Source organism: Sciurus vulgaris (assembly GCF_902686455.1).
Source record: "Sciurus vulgaris genome assembly, chromosome: 2".
Lineage (NCBI taxonomy): Eukaryota > Metazoa > Chordata > Mammalia > Rodentia > Sciuridae > Sciurus > Sciurus vulgaris.
Window position 1 is genome coordinate 70,069,078 of NC_136462.1, and position 21,967 is coordinate 70,091,044.

The 21,967-nt window shown below is 36.9% G+C and overlaps 1 protein-coding gene across 2 annotated transcripts in view; it reads right to left on the reverse strand.

Annotated features, from left to right (window-relative positions):
- NUBPL (NUBP iron-sulfur cluster assembly factor, mitochondrial) overlaps positions 1-21,967 on the reverse strand; it is a 278,977-nt gene that overhangs the window by 204,184 nt on the left and 52,826 nt on the right. For both annotated transcript variants that reach the window (XR_013761865.1, XM_079127236.1), the window contains exon 4: positions 20,959-21,049. Coding sequence is in view for 1 of the 2 variants with exons in the window: in XM_079127236.1 (XP_078983362.1) it covers positions 20,959-21,049 (91 nt within the window). In the remaining variant the exon portion in view is untranslated. The remainder of the gene's footprint in view (positions 1-20,958; positions 21,050-21,967) is intronic.

Consider the following 21,967-nt stretch of genomic DNA (forward strand, 5'->3'; position numbering starts at 1 on the left):
AAGAGAAATGCAAATCAAAACCACCCTAAGATTCCATCTCACCCCAATTAGAATGGCGATTATCAAGAATAGAAGCAACAACAGGTGTTGGCGAGGATGTGGGGAGAAAGGTACACTCATACATTGCTGGTGGGGCTGCAAATTAGTGCAGCCACTCTGGAAAGCAGTGTGGAGATTCCTTAGAAAACTTGGAATGGACCCTCCATTTGACCCAGCTATCCCACTCCTTGGCCTATACCCAAAGGACTTAAAATCAGCATACTACAGAGATACAGCCACATCAATGTTCATAGGTGCTCAATTTGCAATAGACAGATTGTGGAACCAACCTAGATGTCCTTCAATTGATGAATGGATAAAGAAACTGTGGTATATATATACAATGGAATATTACTCAGCCACAAAGATTAATAAAATTATGGCTTTTGCAGGCAAATGGATGAAACTGGAGAATATCATGCTAAGTGAGATAAGCCAATCTCAAAAAAACAAAGGACAAATGATCTCGCTGATAAGTGGATGATGACAGATAATGGGGGGTGGGAGGGGGGCAAGAATGGAGGAAGGAGGGACTGTACAGAGGGAAAAGAGGGGTGGGAGGGGTGTGGGGGAAAGAAAAAATAACAGAATGAATCAAACACCATTACCCTATGTAAATGTATAATTACGCAAATGGTATGCTGTTACTCCACATACAAACAGAAACAACATGTATCCCATTTGTTTACAATAAAAATAAATTTAAAAAAAAACACTAATCTCAAGAATAAACACTCTCAAATGAGGTCTTAATATTAGATTCCATGTACTATTTTAGCCTAGCAATGAGGATGCTCTGAGGAAATAATGATGAGGTACACTGGCCTATTAGTTCCTTCTCTTTTTCACAGTTGTTCATAGTCCCAGATCTGGGATTCTCAACAATATTGTTATTTATCATGGCTAAAATTCAGGCCCCAAAGGACTCCATCCTTATAAGTAGGTAGAACAATGCCAAACAATTTGAAAATAAGATATGAAATAAGACTAGCTTTGCCCTATCATACAGCAACAGCCTGAAAAATCATTTCACTCTACATAATATAATGCTCAAAAGTCAAGATTAGTAACCATACAGATTTTTTCTTTTTTCTTTTTTAAGAATCCAGGGTGGGAAGTAATATAAGATAGCTTCTCAAGTATTTCACAAAGACTAATTACTGGGATTAACTCAGTGAAAGAACAATTGCCTAGTGTGCACAAGGCCCAGGGTCCAATCCCCAGCAACCAAAAAAAAAAAAAAAAAATTCCACTATAAAGATAATATCTTTAAACTGCCTTATTATTCAGGAAAAAATTTCAAATTAAGTTATCTAATATATACAAAGCAGAAAACTAATTATGCAGCAACACACTGATGTTATTCATTTATTCCACTATAATTTATTGCATATATACTATACACCAAGCATTAGGGAAACAAACCAAACAAAAAGCTTCCACTCTGTAGATGTTGTATCCTTCAATAGTTAAAAAAAAATTTTTTTAAACAGATCATATCAAAATACTTTATCCTTACAATAGAGTTAAGGAAGCTGAAGAGTCACAGAAGACCTCATGGAAAAAGAAATGTTAAAACTAGACCTGGTGAGTGGAATGATTACAGTGGGAGAAGAAGAGGCAGAAGGCATTCAAAGCAAAGAGAATAAAGCATGCGAGGGATCTGAAACAGCAGAGATTGGTATGTTACAGAAGCAGAGTCCCCTGTGACTAGTAGTCACTGAGTAACAAAATGAGAGTGAAACAGAAGCTTTAGAATTTAGGTGGCAGCTGGGACCAGATTATAAAGGGCTTTACTGGTGGTGTTGGTTACTATTAGTAATATTGGTAACGATAAGATTTTTATTATTCTGTCACTTTTCATGAGATGAAAAGGAATAATATAATTTTAGGCTACAATTCATAACAACTAGAAGGCTAATGGCTTCCAAAATGAAAATTAGAGAAGGCTAGTAGCTAAACTAAGTCTCCCAATAAAACACTGCTACTCTATTTTCTCCAGATCTGTAACAATTGCTCTTTGAAAGAACAGATCACTCACTGGGTCAGTACCACAGATATTACTGAAGAAACCCTGTACTTTTATGCCTAGTGTTATCTATACAACCTTGATGAACAACATCCCATTTCAGTCTAATATCCTGTGTATATGTACCATATACATAAAATCTAGAGAAGGAATCCAAAGGAAAGTGAAAAAGATGCTCTATTTCATTGATATTTTTTTAATTTTTAAAACACTTTATAGTATATATAATTTCTCTTCTCTCTCATTAGCCTCACCAAAAGTGAAAAAAATTAAAAGAACTTATAATTGTTAGGTAAAGGAAGAATTAGCTTATGTTTCTATTTATACTCTATTTCTGTTTATGTACTTTATTCAAATCTGGACCCATCAAAACTTTTCATGGCTCTTAATAGAGTATCATTACTTATGCCCTATTGCCTTTTCCCACGCAGTTTCCAATTCATGAATGAACACTCCCTACATCTTAAACCTTCAAAATTCATTTTATATTCTACTTTCACCAGACTACTTTCCTTCTTAAACACTTTGCATTCTGTTAACCAAAAGGGAAAAGAAAGAAAGAAAGCACCATAGGTTTTATTAAGTACCACTAAAAGTACCCAGTAAACTATTAAAGTAACTACAGATTAACAATAATGTGACTATTTTAAAAAACAAAAGCTTCATAAGGCACATAAATTAAAAAGTATAAACAAAATCACAAGTTAATCATCCTGCTACCTAACAATGAGAAATTATTTTATTTTTTCTTATCTGAAAGAAGATACTGAAAATTCGGTGGCTAAGATTTTGAGAAACAAAGGGTTAGGAAATAAGAAATAAAGACGTTTTGTTTTGTTTTGATTTGATTTGTTTTGTTTTGAAACTAGGTCCAGACTGAAAAAGAAGACAAACAGTCTTAACAGGTCATATTACAAATGTGCTTTCCTACCAATCTTTACACCTCAAGGACAATCCTCAGATCTAACTCAAAAAGAGAAAGAGGCATGGGAGTACAACAGACTTCTCTGGTGGCATGTACTAATTAACCATAAACACAAAAATGTGTGGCCTTTTTAACACATACACAGATACATGATCAACCCTATTTATTGTGGCCCTATGAAAAAAAATTTATAGTTGAACAAGCAATAGCTACTAAAATACAAGTTATTCTGCGCCCAATGAGGCACTTGTGAGAACCTATTCCCAATGTTAAGGACAATATGACTGTAGAATGACTCAAATATTATTTCTTGCTTGTGTGAAGTTTAAAAAGTGGATGTTTTTCATAAGTGAGTAGCTTCTTTGGAAAAAAAGGTACTTTCCAATTTATATAGCTTCCCAAGTTCATTATAGTCACCTGCATTAAGTTGGAGGAATGGGAAAGGGAATGAAGGATTCTGTGTGGAAGTTTTTCTAATTAGGCCAGACCTGGAAGTAACTGTCACCTTTGCTTCTACTTCATTGAGTATAACTCAATGAGAAGCTAACTGCAAGAGCTAGAATATATATAAGTCCAGCTTTGTGTCTCCAAGAAAAAGAGGAAACTGCTTTGGTTAACATCTGGCTAGCCTTTGTTTTGCTTTGTAAGTGGTGATTTTGCTAGTGTTGAGGCAAGGGAATGAATGTACTCAGAGCTTAGCAACCATCTATGTATTTGTATGTACAAAAGGGAAAGAGAAAATTTTCTTTTATTTTAATGAAAATGTAACATTTATGATTTGTGCTTACAATTAAAAAAAAAACAGAACTTTAAGGTTCTTCTGGTTTGATTTTATTATTGCTTTGAAACTCTTCATTACAGTCTGGAGATGTGGCTTAATGATAAGAGCACTTGCCTGGCATTCTATCCCCAGCACTGCAAAAAAAAACCCACAAACAAAAAAAACCCATCACTGCATATTCATTAATTTAGTCAACATTTACTAACTGTTGAAATTTCATTCCCTTATCATTTTATTTCCTTCTTTTTATTTATAAAAGATAGGTTATTATTGAACTAGGAGGTGATTTAGGTTTTTATTAAATTAGGAGATAATTTCCTGATGTTTGTGTTAAGTTAGTCATTACTCTTCTATTTGAAACAAGGCATTCTTTCACTGACTTAACTTGCTACAATCCTAAACTAAGTTTGCAATACAGCAATAAAAATCTAAAAAGAATGGCTAGTCTTCATCTCAAGAAGGTCAAAAGAAAAGGGGAAAGGGTTTCACCACACATTAGATAGGTTATTTAGTTCACGCATATTCAATGAACTATACAAAAAAACTACAAAGTTAGTAGAGAGATGAACTTTTGCTTCAATAATCTAAACTGAGGAGACTCTCCCAATAATATAAACTGCAGAACTTATTGCAAACCTGTTTGTTTTACCGAAGATAATATTTGAACTCACTGTTTATTATGACAATTTTGTTATTGTCCCCGTAGGGGCTATTTGGTCTAGGATTGCTTAGTGTCTGATTTGGGCACTGCTAATATTGATCTCCCCTTAAAGAAAGAGTTTTGGAAACCTATAGGGCCAATGTAAGCCTATAGGGGGAAATCTGCAATACCCCAGATCTGCACTGCTAGAGGGGAAGATACATGAACAACATGAAAAAACAAGGGAAGAAAATGATCCAAACAAATCTAGATTCTATAATAATAGAATCCAATGACAGTATGTTAGAAGAAATGTCAGAAAAGGACTTCAGATTATACATGATTAAGATGATTCGTGAAGCAAAGGATGAGATAAGAGAGCAAATACAGGCAATGAATGATAATACCAATAAGCTGAAAGAGCACCGAGAGGAAGCAAAAGATCATTTCAACAAAGAGATGGAGATCCTCAAAAAAAAAACCAAATGGAAATCCTTGAAATGAAGAAGACAATAAACCAAATAAAAAACTCAATGGAAAGCATCACCAACAGACTAGACCACTTGGAAGACAGAACCTCAGACAATGAAGACAAAATATTTAATCTTGAAAATAAAGTCACCGAAACAGAGAAGATGGTAAGAAATCATGAACAGAATCTCCAAGAACTATGGGACATCATGAAAAGACCAAATTTAAGAATTATTGGGATTGAGGAAGGCACAGAGACACAAACCAAAGGAATGAACAACCTATTCAATGAAATAATATCAAAAAATTTCCCAAACCTGAAGAATGAAATGGAAAATCAAATACAAGAGGCTTACAGAACACCAAATGCACAGAATCACAACAGATCCACACCAAGACACATTATGATGAAAATGCCTATCATTCAAAATAAAAATAGGATTTTGAGGGCCACGAGAGAAAAGCATCAGATTACATATAGGGGGAGACCAATACGGATAGCAGCTGACTTCTCAACCCAACTCTAAAAGCTAGAAGGGCCTGGATCAACATATTTCAAGCTCTGAAAGAACATGGTTGCCAACCAAGAATCCTATACCCAGCAAAACTAACCTTCAGATTTGAAGATGAAATAAAATCCTTCCATGATAAACAAAAGTTAAAAGAATTTACAAATAGAAAGCCTGCACTACAGAATGTTCTCAACAAAATATTCCATGAGGAGGAAATGAAAAACAACAATGGAGGTCAGCAAAGGGAGGAACTACCTTAGAGAAAAACCACTCAAAGGAGAAACCAAGCCAACTTAAAAACCAAAAATAAGCCAAATGAATGGGAATACAAATTATTTCTCAATAATAACCGTGAACGTTAATGGCCTAAACTCATCAATCAAAAGACACAGACTGCCAGAATGGATTAAAAAGAAAGACCCAACAATATGCTGCCTGCAAGAGTCTCATCTCACAGAAAAAGACTTCCACAGACTAAGGTGAAAGGATGGGAAAAAAACCTACCATGCACATGGACTCAGTAAAAAAGCAGGGGTTTCCATCCTTATATCAGATAAAGTGGACTTCAAGCCAAAGTTAGTCAGAACAGATAAAGAAGGACATTTCATACTGCTTAAGGGAACCATAAATCAGGAAGACATAACGATAGTAAATATTTATGCCCCAAACAATGGTGCATCCCTCTACATCAAACAAATCCTTAATAATTTCAAGAATCACATAGACCACAACACAATAATTCTGGGCGACTTTAATGCACCGCTGTCACACTAGATAGATCCTCCGAACAAAATCCAACCAAAGAAACCATAGAACTCAATAACACAATCAATAACCTAGACTTAATAGACATATATAGAATATTCCATCCATCAACGAGCAGATACACTTTCTTCTCAGCAGCACATGGAACCTTCTCAAAAATAGACCATATGTTATGCCACAAAGCAGCCCTTAGGAAATGCAAAAAAATAGAGATACTGCCTTGTGTTCTATCAGAACATCTTGTGTTCTACTCTCTACTGAGAGTAGAAATCAATGACAAAATAAAAAAGGGAAATTACTCCAACACTTGGAGACTAAATAATATGCTATTGAATGAAACATGGATAACAAAAAACATCAGGGAAGAGATTAAAAAATTCTTAGAGGTCAATGAGAATGATGATACAATATATCAAAATCTATGGGACACTATGAAAGTGGTACTAAGAGGAAAATTCATTGCATGGAGCGCAGTCCAGAAAAGAATGAAAAGTCAACAACTAAATGACCTAACATTACAGCTCAAAACCCTAGAAAAAGAAGAACAGAATAACAGCAAAAGTAGTAGAAGACAGGAAATAATTAAAATCAGAGCTTAAATCAATGAAATTGAAACAAAAGAAACTATTCAAAAAATTGACATAACAAAAAGTTGGTTCTTTGAGAAAGTAAACAAAATAGATAAACCCTTAGCCACACTAACAAAGAGAAGGAGAGAGAAGACTCAAATTACTAAAATACATGATGCAAAAGGAAATATCACAACAGACACCACTGACATACAGAACATAATGAGAAGCTACTTTGAAAATCTGTATTCTAACAAAATAGAAACTACCGAAGAAACTGACAAATTTCTAGAGACATATGCTCCTCCCAAACTGAACCAGGAGGACATACACGATTTAAACAGATCAATATCAAGCAATGAAGTAGAAGAAGCCATTAAAAATCTACCATCCAAGAAAAGCCCAGGACCAGACGGATTCTCAGCCGAGTTCTACAAGACCTTCAAAGAAGAACTCATTCCAATACTTCTCAAAGTATTCCAGGAAATAGAAAAGGAGGGTACCCTACTGAACTCATTCTATGAAGCTAATATCACCCTCATACCCAAAGCAGGAAAAGACACATCAAGGAAAGAAAATTTTAGACCAATATCCTTGATGAATATGGATGCTAAGATCCTTAATAAAATATTGGAAAACCGTATCCAAAAACATATTAAGAAAATTGTGCATCACGAACAAGTGGGGTTCATTCCTGGAATGCAAGGATGGTTCAACATTCGTAAATCAATAAACGTAATCCATCATGTCAACAGACTTAAGGATAAGAATCATATGGTTATTTCAATTGATGCAGAAAAAAGCATTTGACAAAATACAACACCCCTTCATGCTCAAAACACTAGAAAAAATAGGGATAGTAGGAACATACCTGAACATTGTAAAGGCTATGTATGCTAAGCCCATGGCCAACATCATTCTAAATGGAGAAAAACTGAAACCATTCCCTTTAAAAACAGGAACAAGACAGGGATGTCCTCTTTCACCACTTCTAGTCAACATTGTCCTCAAAACTCTAGCCAGAGCAATTAGGCAGACTAAAGAAATTAAAGGGATACGAATAGGAAAAGAGGAACTTAAGCTGTCACTATTTGCGGATGACATGATTCTATATTTAGAGGATCCAAAAACCTCCTCCAGAAAACGTCTAGACCTCATCAATGAATTCAGCAAAATATCAGGCTATAAAATCAACACGCATAAATCTAAAGCATTTTTATATGCAAGCGACGAAACAGCTGAAAGGGAAATGAGGAAAACAACTCCATTTGCAATAGCCTCAAAAAAAAAAAAAAATACTTGGGCATCCATCTAACCAAAAAGGTAAAAGGTCTCTATGATGAAAATTACAAAACATTAAAGAACGAAATTAAGGAAGACCTTAGAAGATGGAAAGATCTCCCATGTTCTTGGATAGGCAGAATTAATATTGTCAAAATGGCCATACTACCAAAAGTGCTATACAGATTCAATGCAATTCCAATTAAAATCCCAAGGACGTACCTTACAGAAATAGAGCGAGCAATTATGAAATTCATCTGGACGAATAAGAAACCCAGAATAGCTAAAGCAATCCTTAGCAGGAAGAATGAAACAGGGGGTATCGCAATACCAGCACTTCAACTATACTACAAAACAATAGTAACAAAAACAGCATGGTATTGGTACCAAGATAGACAGGTAGATCAATGGTACAGAATAGAGGACACGGACACAAACCCAAATAAATACAATTTTCTCATACTAGACAAAGGGGCCAAAAATATGCAATGGAGAAAAGATAGCCTCTTCAACAAATGGTGCTGGAAAAACTGGAAATCCATATGCAACAGAATGAGTCTAAACCCCTATCTCTCACCCTGCACAAAAATCAACTCACAATGGATCAAGGACCTTGAAATCAGACCAGAGACCCTGCATCTTATAGAAGAAAAAGTAGGTCCAAATCTTCACCTTGTTGGCTTAGGATCAGACTTCCTTAACAGGACTCCCATAGCACAAGAAATAAAAGCAAGAATCAATAACTGGGATAGATTCAAACTAAATAGCTTTCTCTCAGCAAAGGAAACTATCAGCAATGCAAAGAGAGAGCCTACAGAGTGGGAGAATATCTTTGCCACTCATACATCAGACAGAGCACTGATTTCCAGAATATATAAAGAACTCAAAAAACTCTACACCAAGAATACAAATAACCAAATCAACAAATGTGCTTAGGATATGAACAGACACTTCACAGAAGATGTACAAGCAATCGACAAGCATATGAAAAAATGTTCACCATCTTTAGTAATAAGAGAAATGCAAATCAAAACTACCCTAAGATTCCATCTCACCCCAATTAGAATGGTGATTATCAAGAATACAAGCAACAATAGGTGTTGGAGAGGATATGGGGAAAAAGGTACACTCATACATTGCTGGTGGGGCTGCTAATTAGTGCAGCCACTCTGAAAAGCACTGTGGAGATTCCTTAGAAAACTTGGAATGGACCTACCATTTGACCCAGCTATCCCACTCCTCGGCCTATACCCAAAGGACTTAAAATCAGCATACTACAGAGATACAGCCACATCAATGTTCATAGCCGCTCAATTCACAATAGCCAGACGATGGAACCAACCTAGATGTCCTTCAATTGATGAATGGATAAATAAACTGTGGTATATAAACACAATGGAATATTACTCAGCTATAAAGAATAATAAAATTATGGCATTTACAGGCAAATGGATGAAATTGGAGAATATCATGCTAAGTGAGATAAGCCAATCTAAAAAATCCAAAAGACGAATGATCTCACTGATAAGGGGATGATGACACTTAATGGGGTGTGGGAGGGGGGAAGAATGGAGGAAGGAGGGATTGTATAGAGGGAAAAGAGAGGTGGGAGGGGTGGGGGTAAGGAAAAAAATAACGGAATGAATCAAACATCATTACCCTATGTAAATGTATGAATATGCAAATGGTATGCTATTACTCCACGTACAAACAGAAACATGTATCCCATTTGTTTACAATAAAAAATAAATTAAAAAATATATATATAAACCGTGCTTCAGATATTGCAGAGGTAAAAGGGCCTAAAGCCTGAGAAAAACAACTTTTTAAGATTCCTTTATTCCTGATTGTTAACATCACCTTGACTTAATATTCCAGGTATAATGGGATAGAAAGAGAATCAAGAAAAGCAAATAAAAAATCATTTTTTTTAACATTATGATTATGGTATACATCCCAGAATCTTCCTCAAAGATGATCACAAGTACATCAGATAAAATAGCATCAGATAAAATCAAAGTGTCCACAAGACAACGACCAAAAGAAGCAAATCCAAGTCAGAAGCTCCATTCGCTGGATCAAAATGTGCCCATACGTTTTTTTCAAGATGGCGGCCTAGAGGGTGGCTGCATTTCATGTTGCTCCAGGACTCTGGATTCAAAAGAGGAGATACTGAGACGCTTGGGACCAACTCAAAGCAGCCGGGTGACTCTCACCCCCTGGGGAGGCATCCCGGATGGGACGGTGGTCCCGGAACGCAGGAAACTTTGTGAAGTAGAACTGCCGGCGAGACGCCCCTCCCCCCGCTGGAGCAGTGAACTCGGACAGCTGGGAGCGCCGTAAAGGAGGCCGCTCGGCACAGCGCTGGGACTCGGAGCAACCACTGGGGCTCCGGCGGCTGCCCAAGGGAAGAGTGGCGAGGAGAGCTGTGTGGACTCAGGACACCGGGGCCTGCGCTGAGGAGGAGGAGGAGGAGCGTGGCCACTTGGATTCGGAGTGACTGCACCAGAGCTACAGGCGGTTGCCAGAGGAGAAGCTGCGCGGCGAGCTGTTTGGACTCAGAACGACGCTTCTGAACCCCGGGGCCTGCCCTGAGGACGAGGAGGAGGAAGAGGAGCGCGGCCGCTTGGATTCGGGGTGACTACACCAGAGCTACAGGCGGTTGCCAGAGAAGGGGCTGCGTGGCGAGCTGTTTGGACTCAGACCACTTCTGAACACCGGGGACTGCCCGGAGGAGGAGGAGGAGGAGGAGGAGGAGCGCGGCGGGTCGTTTGGACTTGCAGTGACTGCATTATCGCTCCAGGCGGCTGCTCAGAGGAGAAGGCGAGTGGTGAGTTGTTTGGACTTAAAGGGACAGCTCCTGAACACAGGGGGGCTGCCGGGAGGAGAAGCGTGGTGGGACGCTTGGTCCTGAGTGGCCGCACCAGAGCTCCGGGCGGTTGCCCAGAGGACCCGTGCTGCAGGTCACGTGGACTCAGAGCCACTCAGAGAGACCGCTCCTGAACACCCGGGGGGTTATCTGGAGAAGGAGGAGGAACGGGGAGGGTCACTTCAACTCGGAGTGATTGATTGCCCAGGGCTACGGGTGGTTGGTGGAGGTGGAGGCACGCAGTGAGTTTCTTGGACTCCTAGTGACCGCACCGGAATACTGGGCGGCTGTCTGGAGGAAGAGGCGTGTGGCGGGTCTCTGGGATTCAGAGCGATTCTACGGGGCCCCATGTGGCTGCTCAGAGGAGGGGCCGCATAGCCAGGCGATTGGGTGCAGAGCAGGGTCCCAGGATCTGGGAGGCTTCTTGGTGGAAGAGCCGCACAGAGACAGGCTTAGGGCGGAGCGAGGGTTCCAGGCCTGCGGGCAGATTCTCTGAGGAAGGGCAGCCTAAGGAGAGTCATCTGCAAAGGGTGAGGCTCCCAGGCCCAGGAGGTAGGGCCGGGCCCCTGGGAACTTTGCACAGGAACGCAGCCCAGCCCAGGTGGTAGCTGTAAATTGAGGGGAACCTCTAGGAGGGAACTGACCAGCGAGACCTCCCCACCGGGTGAGTCTTCCCTGCTGGGTGAGGTTTCCCCAAAAGGACGGTAAAACCAGAGACACAAGCCCAAACAGGCCTTGCCTCAGCCCACGGCCTAAGTCCCCTTTGGATGACCACTGGTCAACAAGTGGAGGCACCTCTGCCCACTAGCAGGGATTATACCCCACCTGAAGGCCACCACTCCTAGAGAAGCAGCTTCCTTGTGGAGCACCGCATTATCAACTTCCTCCAAGACTTCAGCCTACTGAAGGCTAAGGGGGGATATACTAGAAATCTTCAGGGACATTGTAAGTCAATAGAGGAAATCTGCAATATCTCAGCGGTCCTCTGATACCTGAACAATATGAGAAAACAAGGAAAAAAAATGCTACAAACAAATCTAGATGTTACATCAATAAAACCCAATGACAGCATGGCAGAAGAAATGACAGAAAAGGAGTTCAGAATGTACATAATTAAAATGATCAGAGAAGCAAACGATGAGATGAAAGAGCAAATGCAAGCATTGATTGATCGCACCAATCGACAGTTAAAAGAGCAAATACAGGAAGCAAAAGATCATTTCAATAAAGAGTTAGAGATATTGAAAAAAACCAAACAGAAATCCTTGACATGAAGGAAACAATAAACCAAATTAAGAACTCCATAGAAAGCATATCCAATAGGATAGAACACCTGGAAGACAGAACCTCAGACATTGAAGACAAAATATTTAACCTTGAAAACAAAGTTGAACAAACAGAGAAGATGATAAGAAATCATGAACAGAATCTACAAGAACTATGGGATATCATGAAAAGGCCAAATTTAAGAATTATTGGGATTGAGGAAGGCCTAGAAAAACAAGCCAAAGGAATGAACAACCTATTCAATGAAATAATATCAGAAAATTTCCCAAATCTGAAGAATGAAATGGAAAATCAAGTTCAAGAGGCTTATAGGACTCCAAATACACAAAATTACAACAGACCCACACCAAGGCACATTATAATGAAAATACCGAACATACAAAATAAAGACAGACTTTTAAAGGCTGTGAGAGAAAAGAACCAAATTACATTCAGGGGGAAACCAATACGGATATCAGCAGATTTTACAATCCAGACCCTAAAAGCTAGAAGGGCCTGGAACAACATTTTTCAAGCCCTGAAAGAAAATGGATGCCAACCAAGAATCTTATACCCACCAAAACTTACCTTCAAATTTGACGATGAAATAAAATCCTTCCATGATAAACAAAAGCTAAAAGAATTTACAAAAAGAAAGCCAGCATTACAGAACATTCTCAGCAAAATATTCCATGAGGAAGAGGTGAAAAACAAAGAAGCAAATCAGAAAAGGGAGGAATTATCCTAAAGGAATTGTCAAATAAAGGAGGAAACAAGTTGTGTCAAACAAATAAATAAATAAAATTTAAAAAATGAACCAAATGACCGGGAAACCAAATCATATCTCAATAATAACCCTGAATGTTAATGGCCTGAATTCATCAATCAAAAGACATAGACTGGCAGATTGGATTAAAAAGAAAGATCCAACAATATGTTGCCTGCAAGAGACTCACCTCATAGAAAAAGATACCCATAGACTAAAGGTGAAAGGATGGGGAAAAACATACCATGCACATGGACTCAGCAAAAAAGCTGGAGTATCCATCCTCATTTCAGATAATGTGGACTTCAAGCCAAAGTTAGTCAGAAGGGATAAAGAAGGTCATTTCATACTGCTTAAGGGAAGCATAAATCAGCAAGATATAACAATCATAAACATCTATGCCCCAAACAGTGGCTCATCCATGTATGTCAAACAAATCCTTCTCAATTTCAGAAACCAAATAGACCATAACACAATAATACTAGGTGATTTTAACACGCCTCTCTCACCACTGGACAGATCTTCCAGACAAAAATTGAACAAAGAAACCATAGATCTCAATAACACAATCAATAATTTAGACTTAACGGACATTTATAGAATATACCATCCAACCAAGAGCGAATACACTTTCTTCTCAGCAGCACATGGATCCTTCTCTAAAATAGACCATATATTATGCCACAAAGCTAATGTTAGCAAATACAAGAAGATAGAGACACTACCATGTATTCTATCAGATCATAATGGATTGAAGTTAGAAATAAATGAAAGAGTAAAACACAGAAACTATTCCAACATCTGGAGATTAAACAATATGCTATTATATGATGAATGGATAACAGAAGATATTAGGAAGGAAATTAAAAAATTCTTAGAGGTAAATGAGAACAAAGAAACATCATATCAAAATCTCTGGGACAGTATGAAAGCAGTATTTAGAGGGAAATTTATTTCATGGAGCGCATTTAATAAAAGAAGTAAAACTCAACAAATAAACAACCTAACACTACAGCTCAAAGCCCTAGAAAAAGAAGAACAGAACAGCACCAAAAGTAGTAGAAGACAGGAAATAGTTAAACTCAGAGCTGAAATCAATGAAATTGAAACAAAAGAAACAATACAAAAAATTGACAAAATAAATAGTTGGTTCTTCAAAAAAATAAACAAAATTGATAAACCTTTAGCCACACTAACAAAGAGAAGACGAGAGAAAACCCAAATCACTAAGATTCGGAATGAACAAGGAAATATCACAACAGACAGGATTGAAATACAAAACATAATTAGAAGCTATTTTGAAAATCTATACTCCAACAAAATAGAAAATTTTGAAGGCATCAACAGGTTTCTAGAGACATATGAATTGCCTAAACTGAACGAGGAGGACATAAACAATTTAAATAGACCAATTTCAAGTACTGAAATAGAAGAAGTCATCAAAAGCCTACCAACAAAGAAAAGTCCGGGACCAGATGGGTTCTCAGCCGAGTTCTACAAAACCTTTAAAGAAGAGCTCATTCCAATACTTCTCAAAGTATTCCATAAAATAGAAGAGGAGGGAACCCTCCCAAACTCATTCTATGAAGCCAATATCACCCTGATACCTAAACCAGACAGAGACTCATCAAGGAAAGAAAATTTCAGACCAATATCCTTAATGAACATCGATGCAAAAATTCTCAACAAAATTTTAGCAAATCGCATACAAAAACATATTAAAAGATAGTGCACCATGATCAAGTTGGTTTCATCCCAGGGATGCAAGGTTGGTTCAACATCAGGAAATCAATAAACGTAATTCACCATATTAATAGACTTAAAGTCAAGAATCACATGATTATTTCAATAGATGCAGAAAAAGCATTTGATAAAATACAGCACCCCTTCATGCTCAAAACACTAGAAAAAATAGGGATAGTGGGAACATTCCTTATTATTGTAAAGGCCATTTATGCTAAGCCCATGGCTAATATCATTCTAAATGGTGAAAAACTGAAAGCATTCCCCCTAAAAACTGGAACAAGGCAGGGATGCCCTCTTTCACCACTTCTATTCAACATCGTTCTTGAGACTCTGGCCAGAGCAATTAGACAAACCAAAGAGATTAAAGGGATACGAATTGGAAAAGAAGAACTCAAACTATCCCTGTTCGCTGATGACATGATTATATATTTAGAGGAACCTGGAAATTCCACCAGAAAACTCTTAGAAGTCATAAGTGATTTCAGTAAAGTAGCAGGTTACAAGATCAATGCCCATAAATCCAACGCATTTTTATACATAAGTGATGAATCTTCAGAAAGAGAAATTAGGAAAACTACCCCATTCAAAATAGCCTCGGAAAAAATAAAATACTTGGGAATCAATCTCACAAAAGAGGTGAAAGACCTCTACAATGAGAACTATACAACACTAAAGAAAGAAATTAAAGAACACCTTAGAAGATGGAAAGATCTTCCATGTTCTTGGATAGGAAGAATTAATATTGTCAAAATGGCCATACTACCTGAAGTGCTATACAAATTCAATGCAATTCCAATTAAAATCCCAATGACGTACCTTACAGAAATAGAGCAGGCAATTATGAAATTCATCTGGAAGAATAAGAAACCCAGAATAGCTAAAGCAATCCTTAGCAGGAAGAGTGAAACAGGGGGTATTGCAATACCAGATCTTCAACTCTACTACAAAGCAATAGTAACAAAAACGGCATGGTATTGGTACCAAAATAGAAAGGTAGATCAATGGTACAGAATAGAGGACACGGACACAAACCCAAATAAATACAATTTTCTCATACTAGACAAAGGGGCCAAAAATATGCAATGGAGAAAAGATAGCCTCTTTAACAAATGGTGCTGGGAGAATTGGAAATCCATATGCAACAGAATGAAACTAAACCCCTATCTCTCACCATGCACGAAACTAAACTCAAAATGGATTAAGGACCTCGGAATCAGACCAGAGACCCTGCAGATTATAGAAGAAAAAGTAGGTCCAAATCTTCACCTTGTTGGTCTAGGACCAGACTTCCTTAACAGGACTCCCATAGCACAAGAAATAAAAGCTAGAATCAACCACTGGGATAGATTCAAACTAAAAAGCTTTCTCTCAGCAAAGGAAACTATCAGCAATGCGAAGAAAGAGCCTACAGAATGGGAGAATATCTTTGCCAATCATACTTCAGATAGAGCACTAATCTCCAGAATATATAAAGAACTCAAAAAACTTTACTCCAAGAATTCAAATAATCCAGTCGACAAATGGGCTAAGGAAATGAATAGACACTTCACAGAAGAAGATCTACAAGCAATCAACAAACATATGGAAAAATGTTCAACATCTCTAGTAATAAGAGAAATGCAAATCAAAACCACCCTAAGATTCCATCTCACCCCAATTAGAATGGCGATTATCAAGAATACGAGCAACAACAGGTGTTGGCGAGGATGTGGGGAGAAAGGTACACTCATACATTGCTGGTGGGGTTGCAAATTAGTGCAGCCACTCTGGAAAGCAGTGTGGAGATTCCTTAGAAAACTTGGAATGGACCCGCCATTTGACCCATCTATCCCACTCCTTGGCCTATACCCAAAGGACTTAAAATCAGCATACTACAGAGACACAGCCACATCAATGTTCAATTCACAATAGCCAGACTGTGGAACCAACCTAGATGCCCTTCAATTGATGAGTGGATAAAGAAACTGTGGTATATATATACAATGGAATATTACTCAGCCATAAAGAATGATAAAATTATGGCATTTGCAGGCAAATGGATGAAATTGGAGAATATCATGCTAAGTGAGATAAGCCAATATCAAAAAGCCAAAGGACGAATGATATCGCTAATAAGTGGAGGATGACATATAATGGGGGGGAGGGAAGGGTTAGTGTTAGGGTTAGAGTTAGGGTTAGGGAGGAGGGCAAGTATGGAGGAAGGAAGTACTGTATAGAGGGTAAAGAGGGGTGGGAGGGGTAGGGGGAAGGGAAAAAATAACAGAATGAATCAAACAACATTACTCTATGTAAATTTAGGATTACACAAATGGTATGCCTTTACGCCATGTACAAACAGAGAAACAACATGTATCCCATTTGTTTACAATAAAAAAAAAAAAAAAAAAAAAAAAAAAAAACAGATTCACCCGAGGCTACATCTAGGAACAATTGCTGGAATGTCAAACACTAATAAAGTACTAAAAACTCCAAAAAAAAAAAAAAAATGTGCCCATACATATCAACAACTTCACCAACATCCCTAAATCTCTTCCCTGCAGGACACAACATGGTAAATTCAGGAATAACTAGAGCCGATTCTCATCCTGTACACACTTAAATTACCTTTAAAATATCTTAGTCTGCTGGGTGCAGTGGTGCATGCCTATAATCCCAGTGGCTCAGGAAGCTGAGTCAGGAGGATCGTGAGTTCAAAGCCAGGCACGGCAACAGTAACATGCTAAGCAACTCAGTGAGACCCTATCTCTAAATAAAATACAAAATACAGCTGAGGATGTGGCTCAGTGGTTGAGCACCCCTGCGTTCAATTCCTGGTACCAAAAAAAAAGAAAGAAAGAAAGAATCTTAGTCTCTTCCTCATAGTTTTACCAGGGATAGATGCTATTATAAAAGGTCATATTTGTCCAAGTTGATTTTCCACAAATTCTCATGAGGTCACATACACACATATTCCTAAATTTGAAATAAAAGCTTAATTCCTTAAAGCAGAAAACTGTAATGTGAATGCAAATTATTATCCCACAACAATAGAAAGGACACATGGATCCCACTCAAAAAAGTCTCACATTTCATCATTAGTAAGTGTCATCCTCAATAAAATTGCTTGACATTTCTATTTTAGTAACCTCTCTCCACAGCTCTTAAAATTTTAATACTTTAAAAGACACTCTTCAACAAAACTTGGTAACAAATTTCCAAGTATACCAAAAGTGACATCATCACAAAACTATGAAAGAAAGCAGAGATTTTTACCAGTAAGTCATTTCAGAAAGTTTAAGTGTTAGGGTTTGGATGTCAAGGTATCCCCCCAAAGCTCATATGTGAAACAAGGCAAGAAGCTTCAGAGGAGAAATGATTGGATTGTGAGTCTTAACCTAATCTGTGAATTAATCCCCTATTAGGAATTAACTGAGTAATTAACTGAGTGGCAACTGAAGTGGTAGGATGTGGTTGAAGGAGGTGGGAATTTGGGGTGTGGCTTTGGGTTATATATTTATATCTGGCAAGTGGAGACCTCTTTCTCTGCTTCCTGATCATTATGTGAGCTACTTCCCTCTGCCACACTCTTCTGCCATGATGTTCAGTCTCACCTTGAGCCCAGATGAACGGAGTCTGCAGTTTATGGATTGAGACCTTAGAAACCATGAGCCTCCAAATACACTTTTCCTTCTCTACAATTGTGCTGGTCGCTACTTTTAGTGGCATCGACAAAAAAGTTGACTAAAACACTTAATGAAAGCCCTCAACCTGATCATAATAAAGAATATTACATTGGGGAGTGTAGCAATACATCTGAGTGCAACTATTATTTAATATTCATTTTCTACTTTAACTGAAAACTTTCTAGTCAAATAATTATAAGAACTGTAGTTTGGCTACAAGACAACACAAAATTTGAATATTATATAACTTTGAAATTTTACATGGAGAGAACAAACTGGCATTTGTTCTTTTGTTTTAAAAAGGGGGGATTATATTCAGATTTAGATGCTAGTTTCCCCAACCACACATACATTTTATTCTAAATTCCATTGGGTTCCCAAAGCAACTGGTCATGTGCAGTCATACAATTTGTCAATCAGTTTGTTTTTCTACAATAATACCCTTTCAACAAACTGGCTGAACCTCCCATTACCAAAATTTTGTACACTAACAAAGAAATCACTACTGTAATTTTAAACTTATAGAAACATTCTCAGCCTAAGGAATCCAAAAGTACTATAAACTTAAATTTCTTCTCTAATCATTGAATTTCATTTTTCTAAAATCAGATATAAAATTTCTCTTGATAATCAAGGCTAAAATGTCATAATTGTAAAATATATGCCCTCCAAAATGTTCTAATTGTTCTACAACTTCTCCAAATAGATAAAAGACATGAAGAGAATGTGGATAAATGTAAGAGCTATCAACCCTACCATGGAGTTTTAAAATAAACAAACTGATGAAAGTTACATTATCATAATCTATTTAAATAATGAAGAGAAGAGACAATGCTGAAGTCCTACTCCCTCTAAGGTTGTCCAGCTCAATCCAGGAACAGAGGAACGCCTAAAAGCTGGTCTGTCTCCCTAAAACCTGAACTTCTGAAAACAAGTTATTCACAGTTTTTCTTCATTGTTAATTAGGTAATTTTACATTTCTTTGTGTTTTCTGGAATAGAGAGTGAAACAGGATAAATTAACATGATAAAATGTAGAAATGTCAAAATGATGCCAATTAGTATGGTAGCAGGTTTTCTTAAGATTCAAAAATAATTTGTAAGTTGGGTTTTTAAAAATCCACATTATTTTAAGTGAATGTCTAAATCTTTCAATTTATTTCCTGAGGAACTTAAGATCAGCTTGTCAACACAAAAAAGGTTTTTCCCCCAACGCTTTCCAAGATTTCCAGTATCTGATCTTTACCAGAAAGCCTACTTAATGGCAGCCAATTTGCAAACATCAAATTTAAGATTACAGCTTGAGTAAAACAAGAGGAAAGAAATTAAAGTTCACTTCAAGGATTTACGTTGGCATAGAATGAATAGACTACTTAAGAAAGGCTGACACGGAGGGCTCTGTTCTGCCATCACTCACGGCTGCGTGCACCAGTTCTCACATCACTTTAATCAAGAGACAGGCATGAGGACTCTATCATTTAGAGTACACAAATTCATTACTCCTTTGTGAAAGTTTGTCGACTTGGTTCATGTCATATATTTGCAAACTAAGTATGTGTTGCACTAAGAGGCAAGAGCAAAGAAACGAGAATAACAGCTTTTTAAGTTTATATTTTCATGGAACAAGAAAACAACTGCTAAAGTCAATTTTAGTCACTAGATCTTCAAGCTTTCTGGAGAATGTGACAGAGAACCTTACTGTCTCATAAAGAATTAAACATATTTTAACATTATAAGTTACTCCACAAATAAGCTACAAATGAAAGCACCTGAATTAACTGTCTAAATAACTTTTAATAACAAAAATAATATTTCTATTATACAGATAATCCAATAAATATCCATATCCATTAGTAAATGTAGTCATTTTGTCCCTGACTTATGGAAAATAAGAAGGCCAATAAGAAACAAAAAAAAAATTATTCAATTGTGTAATAATTGTAATAAATTACAAATCAATTTTATTAAACCAATTTGACATAAATTTGTTCAAGAAAAATTACGTTTTTCCAATTCTTCTTTTTCTTGACCACAGAATTTCCTTATTCTTAAAATTTTATATTTGCTAGCCTTACAAGAAAATGTAATAACAAAAACAGTAACCATTAAAGATTTGTTCAAAAAATTACTTCTTCCTCTTAATGGCAATAAAGAATCTGAGAGAGGAACCAATGTTTTTGGCTTCTGTGAAAATGCTTTAGGAAAAATCTGACAAAAATCTGTTTGAAGAAAATAATTTTCATCTGTCCTAACCCAAATATTTTTTCTATTCAAATATTTCCAACACATCCACACATTTAATGTAAAGAGACTGATGAAAATCTATCGTATTTGACCATTAACTATTTGCCAGAACTGTACCAAATGCATTACAAATATATTAATTCTCATAGCAAAGGTTAGCCTGTTTTACATACAGGGAACCAAGGTACTAAGAGGCTAAACAATTTACTCATAGGCACACAATCAGTGACAGAGCTGAGATTCAAACCCAGATAATCTGGTACCACATCTGATTTCTGAATCACTATATGACATGATGTATAAAGTACACCTGGTATCTGGCACAGTGATTACACCCAGTAGATACTATATAAAAGTCCAACTATTATTATAATATTTATCTCTTCTTACTTACTTTGTGATAATTCTGGATTTCCTTTCAGATTCATCATTTTTGGAATTGAAGGACCATACACATCTACATCTAACAAACCAATGGCCTTTGACTGTAAGAAAACAGAATTTACCATAAGATTATTCCCATTCTTCCATCAAAAATAAAGTACACAGTAATAAGTCAGGCTACTGAAAAGAAAATTTGTAAAATATTCCAAAATCATAACCTAAACCTTCAAAGCAACACTAAGTGAAAGCATAAATTGCTCAGGGTAAATTCTTTTTTATTTACTAATATCTTCTGCATAACTGACAAGAAAAATCCACTCCACATGCTTTATGTTTCGTAGCTTGGGTCTCCCATCCACTACACACGCTTTATGTAGTTTAGGTCTCTCATACAATCACAAGACGACTAAGAACTTATGATCTAAACATGATTCTGAGAACTAACAAGTAATATGCAAACAAAGCTAAAATAATGATTTACTATGGCAAACAAAACCACAAGATGTAGTATTAACTTTTGGAAAGTACACCAGAGAATACAAAATGAAAAAAGATTATGGAAATAAGAACTTCCCAAAATAAGTGAGAAATTTCTAATGCAGATCTGGCATAAAAGATCTGGCTAGCAAGGATACTGGCAGACATAACGGACAACCTCTTACATATAAGTATCAGTCAAACATCCTAGGTCTTCTGGAGGATTCATAAACAACTAAAAACTGTTTTCTTTGATAACATATCCAGGTGCCAAAGGGAAGAATATCTTCACTGGTCTCTGCTAATCAGTAATTAGTCAAGGAACAGAAAACAAAATTCATTATTCCCAAATAATTATCTCTTGTTTTCCCTCTCCCCCAAATCAATCTATTATTAGTTTTTCTCAAAAGAAAGCATAATGCTAAAACTATTTTTACCAAGACTCACAATTCTTCTTCCACTCTCCACATATCCTGCCAAGATAAAACTCTCAAATTTTTTTAAAAAATTTTACTGGGGCAAAATAATTATACAGAATAGAG